This window comes from Acanthisitta chloris, unplaced genomic scaffold, assembly GCF_000695815.1.
Source record: "Acanthisitta chloris isolate BGI_N310 unplaced genomic scaffold, ASM69581v1 scaffold1740, whole genome shotgun sequence".
NCBI lineage: Eukaryota > Metazoa > Chordata > Aves > Passeriformes > Acanthisittidae > Acanthisitta > Acanthisitta chloris.
Window position 1 is genome coordinate 56,632 of NW_008649727.1, and position 16,714 is coordinate 73,345.

The following is a 16,714-nucleotide window of genomic DNA, read 5'->3' on the forward strand; positions in this document are numbered from 1 at the left end:
TGTGTGGGTCTGAAAATGAACTTTATCATATTGGAGCAGAGCTGTATAAAATTCTCAAAATACAGAAATGAAAAGTACAACTTGAATCTTTTATGAACCTTGTTTGGTTCATAAGCTTATTCTGATATTAAACTTGCTTTTCATGCTTGAATACATACTTTAGTAAACCATATTCCTAACATTAATTTATGTTGTAAGTAAATTAGTATTTATTAAAAATTGGATCTTCAATATTGGAAGTGGATAGTGTGAGGAAAAGTTTGCTCTTGAGAGATACACAGAAGACTCATGTCCCTATGACAGAATGTAAGTGCTGTCAGACAAAATTGGAGTTCTGTAAACAAGAATCATCTACTTTGCTGGCGTGTATGTGAGAGAGAAAAGGCCAATACAAATGGTTTCATGGCTGGAAATGTAGGGTTGTTTGTTGTTTGGGGTTTTTTTATGGTAATAATTGAATTCAATAAAAACCAATAGAATTATCCAAAATATCCAAAACGTCAATTAGCCAAATCTATACTGCATACTATGCAGGAATTTTTGTTAAGAATTATACTTCAGGGTGATTTGGCAAAGTGATATGACCATGCATCAAGACTTCTGATATAGTTATATATTTTGCTCTGAATCTGACTTGTGCATGGGGATGTGATACACAATTACCAAACTGCTGTTATGAATTACAGGAAAATTTCATTGTTTTCTTAGTGCGGGAACCTAGAAAAACTGAATTGTTCTACCTAGATGGCAAATAAATACATTTAGTTATTTTTCTGGCTCAGACTCTCAAACTCAAAAAACCCAAGTAAAATTTAATTGAAAAAGCTTTTCATTTTTATAAGCTAATTAATTAGGAAGTCTAAATAGTTATGACTGTGTTGCCTTGGTAAATAATAAATTCAGTAAACAGAATTTTTCTGCATCCTACATCTGAAGTAGAAAAGGAGTAATATAAATAAAAAGCCGTACCAGAACTGTTTTTGTATCAGTTTTCTGGAAACAAATTTTTCACAATGTCCAAAACAGAAAAGATACAGAGCTTGACTTACCAAGTGTTGCAGTAATAATTACTGAAGAAATAAATCCCAATAGTAATGTATGCGTTTATCAGTTTGAAAAGTTTTGTTCTTTTCAAATGTGGAAATATTGGAGTCCTTTTAAGCAACATTGTATGAAGCTTCTGTTTTAGAATTGGTGGAATAATTGGACATGTCCATTAAGAAGTTGGAATCTATGTGAATTATGGACTTTTTTTTTTTAAGAAATGGATTATTTATTCAGCAGAAACATGTAGGTAGCTCACTTTATTTTCATACTAGCATTTAGGAAGTCTTAGTATGCTTCATCAGCTTGCTAACTTGAATCACCTTTCTTCATTTTTCTTCTTTAATGTAGCAAACGAAGGAATGTGTGTCATGAGTTTTATATATATTGTTAGCCTTGTACCAGAAGGTGTGAAATTTGGGCACATCAAAGTGATTTATCACTCTGCCAAAAAAAACAACCCCAAACCTGTCAGATCAAGTGAAAAAATATTTTGACTACTCACTTAATTCTGTGTTTTCACTGTTGTCTGGTGATTTAGAGTTGCTTCCTGCAAAACACTGTCTAGAAGTTTGCAGGTCTGACCTACAGGTTTTATTAAAGCTGGTGTATTACCCATGACAAAGGTGGATAATCGCTGTGTCATAAACTATATGATCTTCCTTTTTTTTTGTAAAAACTGGCTATGATACTCAAGGTTTTTGAGAATAAGACTTACATTCTTTATATGATTTTAATGGACACAGCTAATACAATTTAAACCCCATTATTTCCTGTATTCAAGTGAATTTGTAGTATGCTTTTGGAAAGAAAAGTCTGATACATCACACAATTTTTAGCATTTGTTATTCTACTGATTAAAAACTTCTACATAGTTAACAGTACTGAAAATGACAATAGAATTGGACTCCATTTCTGTTTCCCCTGCGTTTTAGGGTCATACTAAACGTGTTTGGAATCAAACTTATTGATTTTTTAATCAGGTATATGATGTTATATAGCTTTCGGTATAGGTGAAAAGTGCTGGGCAAGCAACATGTATTTTTCCCTATAGATTTTGAAATCTATAATCAGAAACAGAAACACAAATGGGCAAGTACAAAATATTTGCATCTGGGAGAACCAGGATTCAGTTATCAGCAAATGTTTTGACATGGAACATTGCTATGAATATGCAGTGTTTTAAAAAGCATATTGGTTTTGCTCTATTTTAATTGTGGTGTTGCATTTAGTTTCATCATTTAAATGAATATTTGTCTTGGTTTATTTTCTCAGTCTTTGTCTTGTTTTTTTCTCTTCAAAGAAAAGTCACTGTCAGATTAGGCTAGGTTTTGCTGGGAGAACTACCCTCTGACTAGCAAAGAATGAAAAAAAAGAGCACTTTTATTATAAGCTACTCAAAGATTGTGCACAAAGTTTAAAAAACAAAACTTTAATTCTGCATGCACATTTTGCAACAGAGTAAAGCTAGGTTGTTTGTTCTCTGTAACTTTTTAGTATAAAATTAGTGTGATTTGTGTATTATTGTCATCCTGACTAATGGCATATTTGGTAGAGAAGCTAATTATGAGATGTGGTAATTTGGCTGATAGTGCAATTGACAAATCTTGGTGGATAGAAAATGTCACAATATGTGACAACCCATGAAGAAGTAGAGCAGTCAATGTCTTGTTTCTTGTGTACTTGAGTACTGTGGGGGGAAAAAAATCATATAAATAAAACATAGACAGAATAAGATATGGCGAAGACAGAATACAATAGTGTATTTTCTTTCTTCAGGTTCATTGCTTCTGATGAGATGAGATGGAAGTGCATATATGTAGAAAAAAGAGGGCAGCATCACCTCTTTGAATCAGGATCAAGCCAGCTGGTGGTCCATTGCAGATTATAAATCTAGCATTCAGTAGTCATGAAGGATTATGTGTCTCTTATTGGATCTTGAAAAATGAAGGCTTTAAAGACCTCAGGGAGCATATATTTCCTTACCTACGAAAACATAGACTATACCCATGTGACAGCATACTCACAGATATTAATATAAACTGTTTTAAAGACCTGTGGTGTTAACAGGTTCTACAACCCACCCAATTTTAGTGCCTTGCTATCCTTATCTTTAGGAAAGGAGAAGGAAATATTTTTCCCAATACCTAGACTGAATCTTGCTGCAGTTTAGGATTAATATTACTTGTTCTGTCCGTTAGATAAGGGAAACATAATATTCCATTCCATTTTAGAGCAGACTCTTATATATGTTTAAAAATTACTTATCATGGTCCTAAGCAGTTTGTTGGATTTATTTATTTCACTAAACTTCACAGTTGCTGAGATTTTTAGTGATCTCTGGAGCAGGTTGCTTATGATATTGTTCAGCTGGGTTTTGAGGTGTCCAAGGATGGATACAGATCAGTTTGTCTGACACGTTCACCAGGGAATGGTAAGAGAGAGAGGACCTGGGAAAAGGGATAAGTAGGTAGAAGACTTATTAACCTAGGGTAAGTTATACTGTTAAGTTATTTAGGGTAGCAAGGATGTGATCAAGCTGTGAACCATTCTAGAAGGACTTTTGGAAATGATGTAACAGTTGAAAGTCAAGCTAAGTGTGAATGTATGAAAATGAGGGGGAAAAAATATGAAATGGAACATGTAGGAACCAGGCTGAGAACAAACACAAGAATTTGATTTTCATATAGCTGAGCTGTATCACTGCAGAGCAAGAGAGGTTGCAAACTAAAATTTCACTTGAATTCAAGAACAGGCTGGAGGCTGGACAGGCAGAGGATGGAAGGAAGTCATATCCACTTGAATTTCAAAAAACTGTGTCTGATTTTGAAAATTTCTTGACCTGAAAATAATGGTGCTCATCAATCTTGAATTCTGGATAACTGAAAATAAATCATAAGCAGCATAAGAAGTTCACTTCTCTGCTCTGAAGTCAAGATCTTTGCAAACTCTAGCAAATGTAAAATTCTAGCAAGGATTTGTGTGTTCATCTATTGGGATTTCCACCATACCTTCCTTTCTACCACTTCTAATGCTTATAATGGGGTCAGATTTAGGAGAGATTTTTCCCCTTAGGAAGAGGAAAACCCAGTTCCATATCCTAGGGCAACACTGTTCAAGCTCCAGCTTGAAGTAGAAATAATCTTCTATTCTTAATCAGAAGAATGTAAGATTGGGGGGGGTGGGGTGTTTTTGTTGGTTTTGTTTTTATATGAGCCAAATATTTTATTTCCTATACTTGTTTTTAGAAATGACTGAAAATATTTTGTGACATTAGCCATGCACTGAAGCTCTGCATTTTGGACGAAATTCTGCAAAAACCAGTACTGTATGGAGATAGCTTTTCAGTGAGACCATTCCTCTTGTGAAAGGAAGTGGTGGGTACCAACAAATTTACTGAATCCATCTTTGGTTAGGCCATTGTGAACTTTGCCTATAGTTCCTTTATTTATGAAGAAAATTGCAGCCACTGTAGATGTATATTTCTGGTGAACTTTACTTGTTTTCCAAGATTACTCCAGAAAATTTGAAAGAAATGTTGTCCTGTAGAAGTTTGCAGCTAGAGCTCAAATGGTAATTAAGATATATGTTTGTTTATACCCTGTGCTTTGTGATGGAGTAAGATATGTAAGTAAGATGTTGTCTCTCAAAGAATAAAGGTGGCTGTGGATTTTTACTTCGTACATTTCTTTGCAACACTGTTCTACAATCAGCAAGTGTCAGTCTCACAGTAATCAGGCCTGTAAAGAGCATCAACATGGCATGCCTTCTTGTTCTACCATAAAAAACAGGATTTTATGAATTTGCATGTATATATTTAGTGTATTGGTGGTTGTGTGTTTCGTAATATGAAACATATTGAAATGTGTATGTTGTTGAATACAACCTCTCTACAGATTTATGTGTATGATATAAATGACTAAAATTCTTAATTATGGGATATATATACAACATAAATGAAGAAGGAGTTTCATTAACTGTTGGAAATTCTTTTTTCTCAAATGATGTGTTGAAAAACTAGTGAACTGAGCAGGAGCAAAGTCATGCCTACAATGCATTGATTCATCTTGATCATTGAACCCCTTTGCTGCAAGACAAGTAATTGATTAATAAAAATCAATTTTGCTTATGTTTTGGCTTATTACTCCATCACAGGAGGCTCAGTTTAAGTTCACCATCACTTTATATTATGAAACCTGAGGAGGAAGGCAGTCTGAACATCAAGACTAAATGCTGTTTGGTATTGAATCACTGAACTGTGGTTAAAAATTTATGCAGTGTAGTGCTTAATTCTGGATTGCTGAACGCTAGGAATCACAGTTTTCAGTTAAAGAAATTTTAAAATATTTAATATATTACAAAAGACATACTTCTGTGAAGAGGCAAGTTCTATTTTTGATAGCTTGTTTGTTCTTAAAATCAGAAATACCTTTGTTTCTCAGCATATGTTAGGTTAGGGTTAGGGTTAGGGTTAGAGACCGCAGGGCCTAGGGTTAGGGTTAGGGTTAGGGTTAGGGTTACCATATAGTGTAAATTCAGGTTGCAGCTTCATCTCTAGCCAAAGCCAACAGAAATAAATTTATATTTGTAGTACAAACAGTTATGTGCTTACCTACATTCAAAACAAGAAATCAAATTTCCAAAGCTGTCTTTTTTCTTTTTGCAAAAGTCATGCATTTGTGTGAATACATGAATGGACAGTGGACAGTATTATGACACATTAGCTACATGACACTTGATAATTCTGCAGGATTTCAGACCATCAAAAATATATTTTAGGAATATCAATGTTTTTCTATGTATAAACATTCTTAGAATTTGGGATGGAGTTATTTTGTCTGTGTCTTTTTCCTAAAGGTCTGACAGATGAACTCTAACCAGATAAAAGATTTCTGGACAGAGAGGGAGAACTTTCACTCCCTCTTCATTCAGAAAAAAAGTTTAAAATTGCTGTTCCTCTGTATTTGTGAATAGATATTATTATGGTAGTACTTTTTGAGGAACAATAACAAAAGCAGTTTCTTGTGTGAATGCCCTTCTCTAGTGTAGTGTTGGGCCATTGCTTATGGAGGTCCTTTCCAGCCTGTGATTATATGCACTTTAAATTTGTTTTATTTAAAAAGCAGCAACAAAAAAACCAAGCCCCAAAGCATCTCAAACTCCCATAGACTAGAACAAATTGAATTTCGAAACACAGGAATGTCCGATCTGCTAGATGAGAAAAATTACATTAAAAACACTTATTAATTTTAAATTTAAGTTTGTTGAAGTCCTGGTTAACAAGCTAGATCTCAAGGAAGTTGGGTAGCTTGTTTTTCTTTTTCTTTGCTTTTGGCTGTCTTTGACAATTGGCTGCATATAACTTAACTTACAACTCATCTCTACTCATCATATAAATCTCCACATCCCATTGGACATGCAGTCCTCTTCATGTCATACTAGAAAAAGGTATATTCAAGTAAATAGATGTAATTCTGTGTAAGAGAAGTGATGATAAAGGTTATATGGCTGTGGCCCCATGTGTATTTATAAACTAAGGCAAGAAGAAAATGAATTTACCAGGAAAAAATTTTAGACCTTGTGTGAGAGAAGACTCAAGAAAACAAAATACTGCTGGGACATGATCTGCATTTTCATGATAGTATAGCAACTGCATAAAACTCATTTTCATTAGCATAATCAGACCAGAAAAGCAGTTTCAGAGCTCAGCCAGAATGATCTTGCTTCTGTAAGAACATTATAATACTGAGTAATTTTAACAGTGAGTAATTGTCTTATTTGTAGATTGTATAGGTTCTACTAATGCTTTTATGCTCAGTCTACTTGAACTTGAACTATATACTCTAAAACTCTGGTGCAAAACATTCTGAAATACACTATTATTGCCACTCTTTAGAAACTTTATTCTAAATTTTTCATTCTATGTAGCAAATACATAGCTTGTTAAATATTGTAGCATGAATGAAATTGTACATTGGAAATGTAGGGGAATAGCATAAACCATCGATGTGGAATTCTGCCTACAGTCCTTTCTTAAGACATTATCAATATTAATGATTGATAAAGTCTTTGTGATGCCAGTGTAATTTCTAAATACTTATTTTTCTGAATTGTAGAAAATTAAAATACTCATTATGCACAAAACTCTTGCCCTTTTATGCATGAGGTTTTTAAAAAAAACAGTTCATTTTTTTGAGTAATGTACTCATTTTAAGTCATTTTTTTTGTATGTTCATAGAATCATAGAAAGGTTTGGGTTGGAAGGAATCTTAAAGATCATCTAGTTGCAACCCCCCTGCTGTGAGTGGGGACACCTTCCACTAGACCAGGCTGCTCAAGGCCCAATCCGACCTGGCCTTGAACACTTTCAGGGATGGGGCATTCACAGCTTTTCTGAACAACCTGTTCCACTGTATATCTAATCAAAACCTGCCCTCTTTCAGTTTGAAACTGTTACTCCTTTGTCCTATCTCTACATGACCTTGTAAAAAGTTTCAAGGCATAATTTTGCATTTTAGAAAATTATTTATTACAATAGAGACTATGTACATGCCTCTGTTGAGTAGTGAATACTTTAATGTTGTACGGAGAATAATTACAATTTGAGCTATATTGAAGTAATTTAATGTAATCCACTGTTAAGTGCAAGCTAAGTGGCAAATCTCAATTTTATTCTAAATCATGTTATTTATAAATTCATGTTTTAGTATTTTATTCTTTTTGAATCTCTGAAATATATATGCTCCAAGACTGATACAGGAACCAGACAATGAAGAATGTTTTAAATATCTTTATCTTTTTATCTTACATATGTTCTGATTTTCCCTCACCAAATAGATATGATTCTGATGTCAATTTTTTTAAATTAATGAAGAGAGGGATGTAGTAAAGAGTGCTTAATTATATTGTTAGTATTTTACAACTTATTACACTGAAGAGTAAAAAGCAGAAATGTTTTTACTAATGAATTTGAAAGCTGAAGATTTGAGAGCTTTTTACAGAAATGGAAACAGAAGCAGCAGGGGAAAAAGAAAATATATTGGTTTAGCATTGATTAACTAATTCTGTCTACCTCCTTCTTGACTATACATCTTAGAATTATTAGCAAACATTCTGTACAGTTAAAAATGCTATGCAAAGCTAGATAAGAAAAACACTGTCTGTAACTGCTGATTTGTCTGAAATACATAGAACAGTTGTCCATTTTAGTTGTAGTAAGTAGGCAGTGAAGGGTCACCTAAAAGAAAGCCCTCTAACTTGCACAGTCTTGCAAAATCACACAAATTAAAAACCTGCTTTTGAATTCTGTTTTTAAAGGGTGTGTCACATCATTCCTTTGGTGAAAATGAATTTGTCACTCCCATGTTTTATTTGAAGTGCTACTGTCATAGTATTGCAGTTGCATAAGGAGACTGTTAATAGCAGTGCTGCTTTTAGAACCTAATTGTTCAAGTGATCTCAGAGTTCAGTACAGGCGGCTGTTGTGTATCTGCTTTCATAATAATAATTGACACCAGTATAACTTTATAGCTGGAGGGCACACTGACATATCATTCACTCTTGTTTTATCAGCTTCCACCCCCTTAAAAACTTCTAAGGTAGTGTCTTTTGGTGAAGAGTTACATGCTGTATTAAAGTAAGTGCTTCTATTCACTAGTCTGCAGGTGGTATTTTCCTTAGTTAGTGGACAAGTTTGGGAAAATAAAATTATTTTTAATTTGATATATACCTTTGACATAGTCAAATACTAAATCTGTTTTGGGTTGCTTATATCAGCTTTAGTGTCACATACTAAGAAGTGAATAAGGGCTTGGCACTTCATAAGTGCATATGTGTTTGGCATTGTATTATGCAACAATTTATAGAAGAGCTTTTAAAATAATTAGGAGAACTAAACAGTAGGGCTGTTTCACATCACTCCAGAGTGTCCTTATTCTTGGAATATGTCTTTTGAGGAGAAAACTATCTTGACTTATTTGAACTCTCTACTTGAAAAATGCCTCTGGATTCTTTGGTTGTACTTAGCTGTTTCTAATATTACATGAGACCTTAGAAGGTAAGATTGTGCATTCAGAGGAATTGTGTTGATAGCTTACTGTGCTAACAGAGTAAATTTGTTTCTATTTAGTTTCTGTTGTTTGCAAAATCACAGTCACAGGTTTTTACTTTGGGCATAGAACATAATTTGCTGAGTAAAACTGAGTAAGAATGTGCTTACAGTTTGTTTTATGGCACTACAGCAGACCACTGCTAAAGCAACAGAAGGACCCAACACTTGTAAAAGCCTTGGAGATGAGATGTAGTCTTTGTCACTTTGGTATAGTCTTGAATATAAATCTATGGATAAACCTCTGTTTACATACATATCAAAAGAATCTGTGCATATGTACATGATATTACTTATATGTGTATAATGAGTTAATTTTCAACAGATTCTGTTACAGGATTTCTCAGCATTATAGTGTGTATGTAACCGCCAAATATTTACTTTTTTTTCTTGTGCTTTGTGTTGTGACAGGATGATGAAGTAGTACTTCAGTGTGTTGCCAGTATTCACAAAGAACAAAGGAAGTTTTGCTTGGCAGCTGAGGGACTTGGGAACCGCCTGTGCTTTTTGGAACCAACATCAGAAGCTAAAGTAAGAAGCTGATACTCTAAAGTGATGTAACTGATCAGTGAATATCAGCCTACTTATCCACAAATGCATTTAATTATGGTTTCTTGAATGTGATGCTAAATGCACCTTATGTATGCTTTTCTCTCTGTCACTGCAACATGAGATTTCTTAGAGGTTCTAAATATACTCTGAGGCATACCTGTGAACAGTCAAAAGCCTCTATTCTTTAAGTAGCTAAGATAATTCATATAACTAAAATACTTCATATTTTCAAGATTAAGTCTCCAGACTCTTCTTAAGGTTTAAGTTCACTAAAAATCCATATTCCTATTACTGCTATAGTTACAAATATCATGATATACTGGATTGATAATTTTAGAAGCATTTTCACCTGTTAGTGGTGTTAAAGTGTTGCTTCTCACTTTGTTGATCGGTCAGAAAATTAAGAGTACAGGGACCAGAATTATTATGTAATTGAAAAGTTTTGAAAGATTACAAATGGCAAATGGAAAAACAAGAAGCTAGAGAGATGTGAATCAAAAATAAAAAATCCCAGAGTCATAAGCAGAGCTGGAAAGGAGAAAGGAGAGAAAAGATGAAACTTTAAAACTCCTAGAGCAGAATGTTAAGAATAAATCAAACAGAGGATGACCTCCTCCCTCTTGCTCTCTCTGCATCTTTTTCTTTAGTCGTATTTATTTCTTTTCTCTTCTTCCTGATAATTTATTTCTCCTGATTTTTTTTTTTTTTTTTTTTTAGTGGAGGTCTTTGTATTTTTTGCCTGGAAATGTTACTATATGGTCCTATTTGGAGCTGCGATCAGCTGCCCGAGGGAGGCTCGCACAGCTGAGCGGGTTCAGGCTGTGCCCCTTGCGGGAGATTTAACCCGCCCAGGGAGCGCTGCGAGCAGAGCGGGCAGGGCACAGACACCTCCGATTGCTTTGCTTTCTTTTTTTTCCACAGTCTGGCGTTAGTCTGGGAGCACAGTGCGAGTCACACCTGCGTACGGTGTGAGCAGGGGAATGATTTGCTGTGCCTGGTGGCAGAGCTCAAGGAAGAAGTAGAGAGGTTAAGAATCATTAGGGAGAGTGAAAGGGAAATAGACTGGTGGAGGCGCATCCTGCGAGCCCAAAAGAAGGTCAGCAGGCGATGGTGAAGCCTTGACCCCCCTGCCAGTGGATGGGGGGAATGGAAACAAGTCCCTGATGGAAGAGGTAAAAGAATCCCCTCCCGACCCCATCACCCCCCCAGTTACCCTTGAAAACAGGTTATGAGGCTCTGGACCCAGAGAGTCAGGCAGAAGACAGTCAAAAGGATGATGCATCTGGTGAGTCTCCAGCTTGCACCTCATCTTTGAGACCCATTACAACCACAGCTATAAAGAAAAAAAGAAGGGTAGTTGTATTAGGTGACTCCCTTCTGAAGGGAACTGAGGGCCCTATATGCCAATTGGACCCATTCCACAGGGAAGTGCTGCCTACCCAGGGCTCAGGTAAGGGTTATCAGTAGAAGACTCCCTGAGCTCCTCCTAGTAGCTAATTTGATTACTACCCACTGCTAGTAGTCCAGGCTGGCAGTGGTGATCTGATATTAACGAAAGAGGCATTAGGGTAATTAAAAAGGATTTCAAGATATTGGGTAGATTAGTTAATGGGACAGGAGCACAGGTGATGTTTGACACAGTTCCAGCAGTCGCAGGGATGGATGAGGAGTGGAGTAGGAAAACTCACCTTATCAATAGGTGGCTAAAGGATTGGTGCTATCAGCAGAATTTTGGCTTTTTTTGACCACAGGCATATTCTGTGTTTGTCTCAATGGCAGAGGTCTCAAAATCACCAGCCCTTGTTCTTGTGGGTGACTTTAACCTGCCAGATGTCTGCTGGAAGTTTAATCCAGCCAGCAGAGAAAAGGTAGTCTAAGAGGTTCCTTGAGTGCATAGAGGATAATTTCCTACTTCAGCTGGTAGATGAGCCTACCAGGGGTGGGGCCCTGCTAGACCTGCTGTTCACAAACAGAGAAGGACTGGTGGGAGATGTGGTAGTTGGAGGCTGTGTGGGGCACAGTGACCATGAAATTATAGAGTTTTTGATACTGAGGGATGCCAGAAGGGCCATCAATAAAACTTCTACCCTGGGCTTCCAAAAAGCAGACTTTGAGGAAGAGAATTTTTACAGAAAGAGTAATCAGGCATTGGAATGGACTGCCTGGGGAGGTGGTGGATTCACCATCCCTGGAGGGTTTCAAATTGAGACTGGATGTGGCACTTAGTGCCATGGTCTAGTAACCACGGTAGGGTTGGACTCAATGATCCTTGAGGTCTCTTCCAACCTGGTTGATTCTACAATTCTGTTTTTAGTCTGGGTATTATGACTATGTTACATCCGAAGTGTTTATTTATGCAGTATGAGAATTCCTTGTTCATCTCTAAGGTGAAAAATTATGCTACTTCTAAATTTACATTTTTTATCATTCCAGGAGTTCATTCAAATAATTTATCTCTGGTGGACTTCACTAATCTTTGCATGTACTTAAGTAAATCCAGTTAGTCTTCACATACATGTCTTCAACTATTGTCTTTAAATCTTCAACAGTGATTGGGAACTTTTCATTAATGTACAACTCAGTTGCAATGTGGTCTATTACTGATGATAACCATCTCAATTAGTAAGACAGCATGTTGCTTATCTTATTAAGAGGAAAGGAGGAATGGTATGAGTTACTGTAGAATGCCATAGATCTGCTGTACATTTTTAAGTATCTTAATAGCAGACAATACAACAGAAATTTCTAAAGTTTTATTAAAATTAAGAGCTTCAGAAAACTTGTATATAACTGTTTTAAAAAGAAGTTTAACAAGGAGCTTTTTGAACTGCTATTCTTGACTGTGAATAAGAATAATTTTGGAAAAAGGTATGTAGATACATCTGTTTGAAAAACAACAAGTGTTGAAGTATTGACATGGATAATTGGAGAGTAAAATTCTTATCAACAACCCTTAGCAATGATGCTTACTTTCATATACATTGGGACAAAATTTTGTTAATGAAATAAGAAAGAGAATACCAAAATAGCACACATAGTGGACCTACAAAATCATCATTGAATAGATGTGTTACAAATAAAATCCTACACGGTTATGTTCTCACTGCTATGCTGTTGAGTATTATTGACAATTTAGACCACATTTAAATTAACATATGCAATTTATGCCGATGATAAAATCATTGAGAAACCTGCAACTGATGAAGCCATGCCACACACAGAAAGATCTGCAGTCTTGTATATTAATAGAAAGTAGAGGTATATCTTGTGTTGCCAAAGTCCAATAACTGAACTTGTAAATATGCTTACAAAATGGGAAACTATTCTCACCCCCTTTACAGGTGGATGTTACAGTCTTAAGTTCCCTGAGTGTTGATGTGCTTAAGGGATCTAGCATTGTTTTTAGAGGTATAATCAAAAGAAACTTGCTAAGAGAAGGGAAGTCATACTCTCTGCAAATCTGGGGGTTCAGAGCAGAAAATCACAGTGATGCTTTCAAATTCTTTCTCTTCTCCAGCTGACCAGTTTGTGACATCCCAAATCTATTTGCAGTGCATGTGACAGCTTCTGCATTCATTAAACTTTGGCTAAATATTCTTAAATCAATAAAAGAAATGCTTTCCCATTCAAGTTATTCTGGAAAACATAACGAGATAGGAAGAAATCCCAGTGTATCTGTTATTTCCAGAATGAAAAGATGTAACTTCATGATTAATGTTCTTATCTGAGTTGTATGTGGCAAAAGTCAGAAGGTAGAAGTAGGTAAAAGGAAAGCAAGGGAAAAGAAGGTATATTTCCTAAAATAATAATTAAAAATGTTCTTTGAAACTTAAAGAAGGGGAAAATTTCACAGTTCAATGGAATTTAAAAAAGAATTTCTTGTCATTCAGCTAGAGAAATGGGAGTATATGATAGCATGCGTTAGCTTATTGTGTAATACAACAACTTTACAAGACAGTTTAGCTGCTCTAACTCATGGGTAGAAAAATCATTAATTTCATAGTTCTCAGTGTCTGTATTCTTAAATAAAGCTTAGTGTTTCATAGGGTATGAAGGAGAATAAGAAGTGAAAAATTAATTGCAGTCACCTAAGATGCAAATTTTATACAAACTGTGACTAGGAGGACATTAATTTAGAGTGTGTCTTAAGTTAATATAGCAATAAAGTAAGGGCTGTCACAATTTTCAAATCAAAATGCAGCCTATGTGGCAGAAGACCAGCGAAATAGATGTGAGTACTTCTGTTTAATTGGTAGGTGTTGGATCATGCTGATTATATCAAGTTCAGTTTGGAATGGGATGAAATGTCAGAGGTTTCCTGATGTTGATTAAAAGTATATTTATGGCTATGTTATATCTTCCTAGATAAACTTCCAGTTTAGTTTCTGAATTGAAGTTACATGTTGAAATTAGAAAGTCTTTATAAACTTTGTGAGTTTTGTTTAATTCAAATGTACTTCAAGGACAGTGTATTTTCATACATTCTCAAAACATCTTAATGAAATGGATGCTGCATAAACTGAAAGATGCCACAAGATGACACACCTGCTTTTTTTCTTTGGTTTGTTAGTTTGTTTTGGTTTTTGTTTATTTGGTTTTTTCGCTCATGATGTTACTTGTTTGCCTGCAGTAAAATAATGGATGAAGTATTACTCAGATGTTTTGTTGTCTGGTTCATTGGGGAGTTGAGACTACTTAATGTTGTGTAGATTTTTATGTTTGTAGCAATAAGATGTTCTGAATAAGTCTTTCCAGACTTCTATAACAAATATGAAACACAAATTCTAACCTTGTTTTGTTTGCAATTCATGTTGCTGAGAAATGACATCTTTCTGTATCTGGTTATATGAGAGGCCTTGAATGTAACCTATTAAAGAGTAAAATTCCAGTTACAATCTGTGTGCATGTGTTTATCTCTGTATGTACATAGGTTGCAGTTCATGAATGCTAAAAAATTAGTACCCCATAAGAGATATGAGTAATGATAAGTATTACAGCTTAAGTTATTCCTGTTGCAGTTAATGAAATGATGAACAGCTTACTGCTTAAAATTACACAAGAGTTCACTTTGCTTCAAATGATATGTTAAAATTATATAGCTATATCTCTAAATATATGCAATTAAATTATGTCTTTGGCCTAGAAGTAAAATGTTTGAAAACACCTCAAAAGTGTAATTAGAGTGTGTAGAAGAAATCGAAGTGTGGGAATTCCGAGATTGTACTTGAATAGGTAGCTATAAAGGCTTCACTTCAGCAAGTTTAGAAATCTCTTAGTTGTGTTTTTTCACTTTTCACCACCTTAAAACTAAGCATTATCAAGAATTTTATTCCCTCTTGTCACACTGATTTAAGAAAGAAAAAGGAGCATATTTAAAGCTCATTCGTAGTCATGATGTATATCGTAAATCACAGAATACTGAATCATTAATGTTGAAGAGGACCTGTGGATATAATCAAGTCTAAACCCTCTGCTCAGAGTAGGTTCAGACAGAATATATTGCTCAGGACACTGTCAAGTCAGAGTTGAATATCTTCAAGGATGGAGTCTCCACAACCTCTCTAGTTTGCCATGCTCACAGTAAAAAAAGGGGCTTTTCCATAATGTTTAAAAAAATGTCCTGTATTTCACTTCGTGTCAATTTCCTCTTGTCCTTTCACTGAGTATCATTGCATAGAGTCTGGTTCTGTCGTCTTTGTATTTTCCTGCCACATGTTTATATACATTAATGGTTTCCAATGAGATTTTTCCTCCCCTTGAACCCATCATTCTTTAGATATAGCAGTGCAAGAAATTGAAAAAATCAGTAGTCTGCTGGTTTTGAGTGAATGTAATTTTCATGTTTCAAAAACATCAACTGAGATCTAAAATAGTTCATGTTATTATGTCATAAGATTCTAAGCCTTTGCCATTTAGTTACAGTTATAAATATATTCTGTCAACCATACACATCAAATAAGATCATATACCTTCTCTTCTGTTTTATCAATGACATTAGAGAACAAATACAATGTTCGCAGTATAATTCCAAAAGACAGGAAAGCAATAATATGTGGAGAAAAAGTTTTTGCTTTTGAGCCTGAAGATTGTTCATTTTACTATGAGGAATACAGCTCAAGGAAAAGTAAAATTGCTGCACAGTCAAGTTATGAAATTTTCATCCAGGGAAACATGTATCTCAAAAATAAAGGAGTAAACATTAAGTATGGATTTTAAAATTAAAATACACGTGTTCAAACACATTTTTCATCCTGTTTCTCTTGCTCTGCTGATCTGTTCTTGCACTGTTTATTTTACAGTATGTCCCTCCAGACCTTTGCATCTGTAATTTCATCCTTGAACAGTCCCTATCTGTCAGAGCCCTTCAAGAAATGCTGGCCAGCACAGGGGATAATGCTAGTGAAGGGGTAAGTAAATTGACCTCAAAGAATATAACATTTCTGAATATGGATTGTTCTAATTTCTTTCCTGCTTCCACAATTTTCTGGGATAAGGTGCTCATGTCATAGAAGTTTTCTTGTAATGTTATTTCTCCAATACTATAATATAAAGTTATAAACATGTTTAGAATGCTTATGGGCTGAAACACTTCATGATTACATTCAGAACAGTAAATATAAAATTACTCAAAATTAGGGTTTGGTTTTGTCTGACTAACAGAGCTGCAGGTTTTAGATTTTTAAAACTGAGGAGAAGGTGGCTATTTCACAATGACTGACCTTAAAGAGTGGAAGTTTAGTTTTATGCTTTCACAGTTTTATAATGCCATCTTCAGTGTCTACCTTTCATTCTACTAAAGAATGTTCTTTTTCACTGTATGCTTGTTTCTGTTGTACTTCATGTATGGAAATCATATCAGTTCAATTAGAAGATATGTATATATTCAGGATATGTGGCATGAATGTATGTAAGCCATATTCATATAGAAATGTATGTATGCACACCTAGATGGAGCATTCATACTATCTGTTTTATACTCTTATAACCATCTAAGTTAGGCACAGTTCAGCA

At 35.0% G+C, this 16,714-nt stretch overlaps 1 protein-coding gene across 1 annotated transcript in view; it reads left to right on the plus strand.

Annotated features, from left to right (window-relative positions):
* The window catches only part of LOC103810674 (ryanodine receptor 3-like), a gene marked incomplete at its 3' end in the record, with an annotated part of 98,413 nt that overhangs the window by 52,883 nt on the left and 28,816 nt on the right, over positions 1-16,714 (plus strand). Inside the window, exons 2-3 of the mRNA XM_009083623.1 lie at positions 9,563-9,682; positions 16,003-16,110. Of these exons, the coding sequence (XP_009081871.1) occupies positions 9,563-9,682; positions 16,003-16,110 (228 nt within the window). The remainder of the gene's footprint in view (positions 1-9,562; positions 9,683-16,002; positions 16,111-16,714) is intronic.